Below are 7,134 nucleotides of genomic sequence, written 5' to 3'. Positions count from 1 at the left end.
CTCTGCAGCAGTGGTAGGTGTTTGTCGTTCCCGCCAATCATTTAGATGATATCGTTGACCTTTATCCGGGGCAAGAAATCCTTTACTATTAGGATATCCAGCATCAACGTGCTGGAATATGTGTGTATCTAATACAACTATCTAGTGTTCTAAGCGAAATCTCAAACATCTATATCTTAACACTAGATTACCAGGATCGATAAAGCATGAACTAATCAATTAACTAGAAGAGGGATAAATACCTTGAACGCGTTTTTCCCTCGAACCTTTCCAATCACGTGTGAAGATCGAGAGCTTCAATTGTAACTCCTCTACTTGAGACACCGAGTGTGTTGACTTGATCTCCCTTACTTTCAGACTGCTAGGACTTAATAGAAGGTTGAGAAGAACTCTTCTTCTTGACAAGATTAATAGAACGGGAGCTTTTTCTCTACAATCCTCTCTCTCCACTAGCTGTATATTGAGAGAGAGAGAGAGCTGTATATTTTTCTTTCTGAGAAAAATCTACAAGAAAAATCCACACCTTTTCTGTTCTCCAATGACCCTTATATAAAGAAAACCTAATTAGAATCATATTCAAATTAGGTCTTTCTATTTTCCAGGTCACAGAAAAGCCCACAATGGGCTTTACATGGCCGGCCCACTTACCTTGGTCGGCCATCATATGACCGGCCCAAAAAGCCTTGCTCCGGGCACCTCTTTTAGGCCCGGTTCTTTCTATCTTGTTCTGAATCTCCATTCGAACCTTTTCGGCTTATTTAGTTGGATCCAATCCATCTTTAGCCTGTTCCCGTCTAGTCAAGTCTCTCCGATCAAGTTACCACTCTTATGTGTAACCCGTTGTAGGATCCGGTCTATGTTAGCTGCGAATCACCGAAGTGATCCGACGATCGTAAGCGGCTTCTAGCAAAGCATTACGATCCCTAATTGGACCGGACTGGATGATCTTCAGGATGAGTTCATCGTTATCCTAACTGACAAATTGATCGCGTTGCCATCTTGGTCGAAGGACACTCCTTCGGAAGGACATCTCCTTCAGACCGAATGGATATATCCTTTAGTCTCCCATTTGTACTTAGAACAAGTGCAATGCTCGATTCCCATGTCTCTTCATATCTCATCTGATACGTCATACCTTTCAGACTTTCTTGATCTGGAGAACAACTGTCAAAGTAAATGATTAATCATTAATCCATTTGAGTGTGGCCACACATTTTCCAGTTGCTTCTCCTCAAGTGGCCTGGAGATACTAATCCTAACCTAATAGGAGGACATAATCCAGTCTTGTACTCCCACTTAAGTTTATGTCTATCATGTCTCCCCCAGTAATCCGCCTTTATAACCTCCTTTCACGGCACGACGTTTAACGGTATCAAAGTTCGACATTAATACATAAGATTAGTGGAGCACTCATGTTTTAAGGAATCTCTCCAATCTTGCCTATGAGTGTTCATGACGTTTTTCATCTTTTGAGGAACTCTCATGTTTGGGTTATCCAGTGTATATTCCCTAATCATACACCCATGTAATTGACTCGAATACTATATTCCTATAGCCCATGAAACTGCGCTATCAGTCAATCTCCCATTCTAGTCTTCATGAGTCATTGCTGGCCACGCAATGACCTGGACTAGGGACTTAATAATGAATCTATTCCAAGTTCACTTAGCAGGGTTTTATTTACCAGATCACGCATCTGATAAACCTACTCGGAATGCCTCATTATTTTTGGACTGTCTATTAAACACTAAACCAATATTTAATGACTGAAATAATTTTTATTTCTTTTATTGAATGTAGCTAATTGATTTACATAAAACTCCTTTTATTAACTCAATTACATCTCAAAGCCATTCATCGATGCGCTTTATACCAATGCCCCTTGTATGACTCTCATGTTTGGGCTGAGGCAGCGGTTTAGTTAACGGATCGGCTACGTTGTCGTCCGTATCGACTTTGCAAATGACCACATCTATTCGTTCTGTGATTTCCCTTATCACGTGGTACTTCCTTAGGATATGTTTGGACTTTTGATATGCTCTTGGTTCCTTAGCTTGGGCAATAGCTCCATTGTTGTCACAATATAGAGTTATTCCCTTTTCTATGCTAGGAACGACACCAAGTTCTGAGATAAACTTCTTGATCCAAACTCCTTCCTTGGCTGCTTCTGAAGTAGCTAGGTATTCTGCTTCTGTGGTAGAATCTGCTACAGTAGTCTGCTTTGAACTTTTCCAGCTTACTGCTCCTCCGTTTAGACAGAAGACGTAACCCGACTGCGATCGGAAATTATCTCTGTCCGTTTGGAAGCTCGCATCCACATGGCCTTCCACGATTAGTTCTTCTTTCCCGCTATATACCAAAAGGTAATCCTTCGTCTTTCTTAAGTACTTCAGAATATTTTTGGCTGCGGTCCAGTGTTCCTCAGCTGGATTAGATTGGTAACGACTACACATGCTCAGGGCATATGAGACGTCTGGGCGAGTGCAGATCATGGCGTACATGATAGATCCTATTGCCGAAGCATAAGGCACCTTGCTCATGTGTGCTAGCTCATCAGGATCTCGAGGATTTTGAGTCTTGCTTAGCACTGTACCATGTGTCATGGGTAGAAATCCTCTCGTAGAGTCTTGCATTTTGAATCTCTCAAGAATTTTATCGATATAAGTTTCTTGACTGAGTCCAATCATCTTCTTTGATCTATCTCTATAGATCTTGATGCCCAAGATGTATTCTGCATCTCCTATGTCTTTCATTGGAAAGCACTTCCTAAGCCACTCTTTCACAGAGTTAAGCATTGGAATATTGTTGCCAATGATCAGTATGTCATCTACATATAGGACCAAGAAAACTAGGTTGCTCCCACTAACCTTCTTGTATACACAAGATTCTTCTTCGTTCTTTAGAAAGTCAAACTCTTTGATTTTCTCATCGAACAGAAGATTCCAGCTCCTACTTGCTTGCTTCAACCTGTAGATGGACCTTTGAAGCTTGCAAACTTTTCCAGCATTTTTGGAGTCCTCAAAACCTTCAGGTTGTGTCATGTACACATCCTCTTCCAGTTTTCCATTCAGGAAGGCGGTTTTGACATCCATTTGCCATATCTCATAATCGTAATGAGCTGCAATTGCTAGAATAATCCTAATGGACTTAAGCATTGCGACAGGGGAAAAGGTTTCTTCGTAGTCTATCCCTTGGACTTGTCTGTAACCTTTTGCCACGAGCCTAGCTTTGAAAACGCTTACGTTTCCATCCTTATCTGTTTTCATCTTGAAAATCCATTTGCATCCAATGGGTTCTACTCCATCGGTCAAATCAACCAAGTTCCAAACTTGATTTTCAGACATGGAGTCCATTTTGGATTTCATGGCTCCTAGCCATTTTTCGGAATCTGGGCTCGTCAAAGCTTCTGTGTAGGTGCTGGGTTCATTATCTTCTATCAACAAGATCTCTTGTCGTTGAGATAATTCAATAAGTTTTGTAGACCTACGCGGGGCTTGAACAACATGTGAGACACTCTCAACTCCTTGAGGGTTGTCTTGCAAATCCAATTCGCTTTGTGCGGGAGGATCTCCGAGATCTACTATCTCTTCCTCTGTTCCCTTTTCCATTGATTCTGAATAGTTAAGAATCGCGACTTCTGACATCGGTACAACGGTGTCAGTTTGTTGCTCGGATCGAATCTCTTCGATCTCTATATTTCTCCCACTTGTCTTCTTGGAAAGAAACTCCTTTTCAAGAAAGACACCATCACGAGCATCAAACACTTTGTTCTCTGATGGGTTGTAGAAGTAATACCCCTTTGTCTCTTTTGGACATCCAACAAAGAGACATTTGTCTGATCTTGGTGCTAGTTTATCTCCTTGTAAACGTTTTACATACACATCGCAACCCCAGACTTTGAGAAAAGACAACTTTGGGACATTTCCAGTCCATAACTCATATGGCGTCTTTTCTACAGCTTTTGACGGAGCTCGGTTTAGTGTGAAAGCGGCCGTTTCTAGAGCATATCCCCAGAAAGTGTTAGGAAAATCAGCTAAGTTCATCATCGATCGAACCATGTCCATTAAGGTTCGATTTCTCCTTTCGGACACACCGTTCTTCTGTGGTGTTCCTGGTGGAGTGAGTTGAGATACTATACCGCAACTCCTAAAATGATCCTCAAGCTCTTGACTCAAATATTCGCCACCTCGATCCGATCGAATGACTTTTATTTTCTTGCCAAGTTGATTCTCTACTTCGTTCTGGAATTGTTTGAACGTTTCAAATGATTCCGATTTATGCTTCATAAGATATATGAATCCATATCTAGTGAATTCATCGGTGAACGTTATGAAGTAGCCATAGTTACCTCTCGCGAGTGTACTCATAGATCCGCATACATCTATATGTATCAGTCCTAATGGTTCACTCACTCGATCACCCTTTCCTTTGAAGGATCACTACAAAAACGAAGACCATTTATGATGGAAAGGATCCGTCGAAAATAAAGGGAAAGCCGTCGGAAAAGACTTCTTACGACGAGGCGAGACCGTCGCAAAGTGGTCGGAAATGGTGGCGACGGAAATAGTATTTCTGACGACGTCGGTCGTCGAAAATAGATTCTTTTCCGACGAATAACTTAGAAAAAGGCGTCGGAAAACATTCTCGTAAATGTCAACCTGCCTCGGCTTATTCGATGGTTTGTTTCTGATAATCCGTCGGAAATAGTGGCAAACTATTCCCGACGGCTCCTATCCTACGAAAATACTCAATTTTTTTAAAAAAAAAAATTTAATTTTGGTTTTTTCCGCTGCTGCTGTTGCAACAGCATTATCAATTACATAAACCTGTTGACAAAAATAACATAAACCAAACATTCACAAGAATAACAAATTAAAAGTATTGGATATTTCATTACTGAAGTCATATACATGAAAAGTAATGAAGTCGAAAACCAATAAAACTATTGGTTTCATACAAGCATATATACCGTAAAATAACAAAGTCGCTAAGTAATGTAGACGATAAAACCAACCGAGTCAAAATCGAGGCTGAGATTCAAAAATCCAATTGATATTCCATTCAACACCACAAACGACTCGAGATATCATGGTAACTGCATTAACATACATACAAAATGAAGTTAGTAAGTGTGTTATGATTTGAAACTAGCAATTATGTGAAATTCGACCAAGGCAAACTAAATCCTTATATAAGTATCTTTACTAAACCTGAACTAAACATGAGACTCTGAAATTCGACCAAGGCAAACTAAGTAGATATAGATGGTAAAACTGCTTTGCAGTATATATGCAGCAGATTCATCTTTAAGTGACGAAGAAGTTCTCATACTTTTAACGGACACAAATAGATAGAATCACTTTCAAATAGGATCTAATGGCCGATCACTTTCAAATAGGATCGAAATTATGTATAGTTTAATGGTATGAACTGTTTTGTACTAGGTTTCCACTATCTTGTCAAAGAAGTGATTCGAGTGGAACCGTTTCTTTTGGGTGTGTTTTGGTGTTATTTTATATCATAAAAGGAGATACTTTTGCAAATTGGTTGGGTGTAATAGTAATTAACGTAATAAAAATATAAGTTAATTATACCGCTGACGATGAACTTGCAGTGTGTGACTGCATGAATCTCTCAAATAACTCCATCTCTTCTTTCAAAGCCTCAAATTCATCCATCTTCACTTTCATAGCCTCAACTTCTGCCGTTAATGTTTTGTTTTTCTCCGTTAAATCCTTAATGACACCCGAAGATGACTGTCGACCCCATATGTCTTTTGGTTTTACCATTGGAAGACACCGAATACGGCCACCTCTTTCACGTCCCATGACGGTGCCAAATACGTCATTCGGGCTTGGCGAGTCGTCAAAATCTTCTGGAGTACTCCGGGCAATTCTACTTGCCTGTAATTCATCCATTTGTCTCTGCCAAGCAATACAAAGTTGATTACCTTCCACGTATTTCATATACATAATAAGATATTAAACATATCAAATGTTAATATGAAAAGAAACTTACTGCTTTTTTCGCAGAATCCTCATTTAAAATCTCTTTAGCACCTTTAGGAGTTCGAGTGACTTTAAAAATTTTTGTTCGACTCTCGATTGTGATGCCTTCTTCTATTTCGACCTACAAAAATTAAAAAACGAAAAGACTTCACAAGTAATAACATTACAACATAACAATAATGTAAGTTGCCAAAGCATTTTAACAAACTTATGTTAAGTGAAAGATGAAGCTTTACCTCCGATATGACTCGTGAAAAGGATTTAGAACCCGTAGTGTTAAGACACTTCAAGGCAGCTCTATTTCTGGCATTTCTTTCGGAAACTACCTATATTACAAAAATTATAATACTTTAGAGAACACATCAAACTTTTACCTAAATGTGTAAGAAAATAAAATGTTTGTACCTTTGAATCATCAGTTCCCCAAAGCTCAATCAAAGATAACCACTGTGTTGCAACAACTCCTTCAGGTACAAACTCGCGACATCGGTTTTTGTCTTCTTCGTTCTTGTAGTATGTAGTTTTCAAATAATTTTTGTGATCTTTCCATCGTGAATTTAATCTCTCTCTTAAAAAGTTATCAGAAAACAAAGAAAGAAAAACACATGTAATTAAATGACACATTTACCTTTATCGTTTCTACGGCGTCATCGATCTGTTCTCCTAACTCGTTCCACTCTTTCGTGAGTGAAAACCTATTTCCGTCTTTCGCGAGCAAAGAAATATAGTGCGCCAATGCTAAAGCATTTTGTCCTATTGGTAAGTTATTTGCATTGAGTTCTATTACTATTTTCTCGTTTGGCTTCAATTTTTTCAACCACCCATTCTTTCCCTTTCCCCTTCCTCTCTTTTTTTGATGTTGTTCATCACCCATTTCTCATAAACTGCAAACAAAATTTCAATTGTCGTTAGAGGTATGATGAAACAGATACGACTAATGTAGTGAGATAGAGAATCATCAATGCGTCATCTCGTGTATATAAAACGAGTATTAACTTTATTGCATTATCAATACAAAAACTTCAGCCAACACAAATTAGCATAGTTTAGTTTGCAGTTGTCAAGAAACAAATTAGAAATCATTGACGCTGCTTTATCAATAAATATATATGCATAAAATCGACCT

At 38.9% G+C, this 7,134-nt stretch overlaps 1 protein-coding gene across 1 annotated transcript; it reads right to left on the bottom strand.

Annotated features, from left to right (window-relative positions):
- Positions 1-5,588: 5,588 nt before the first annotated feature.
- On the bottom strand, positions 5,589-6,882 carry LOC147548668 (uncharacterized). The gene is made up of 5 exons (XM_086668097.1): positions 6,704-6,882; positions 6,414-6,576; positions 6,245-6,334; positions 6,019-6,129; positions 5,589-5,924 (listed from the first exon to the last, which is right to left on the bottom strand). The coding sequence occupies exons 1-5, from the start codon at positions 6,880-6,882 to the stop codon at positions 5,589-5,591; spliced, it is 879 nt and encodes a 292-aa protein (XP_086524223.1).
- Positions 6,883-7,134: the final 252 nt, after the last annotated feature.

The sequence above is a fragment of the Eschscholzia californica genome, unplaced genomic scaffold (assembly GCF_041429995.1).
Source record: "Eschscholzia californica isolate CP2 unplaced genomic scaffold, dmEscCali1.0.p SCAF_3, whole genome shotgun sequence".
NCBI classification, from domain to species: domain Eukaryota; kingdom Viridiplantae; phylum Streptophyta; class Magnoliopsida; order Ranunculales; family Papaveraceae; genus Eschscholzia; species Eschscholzia californica.
This window is presented reverse-complemented; position numbering and strand designations above follow the sequence as displayed.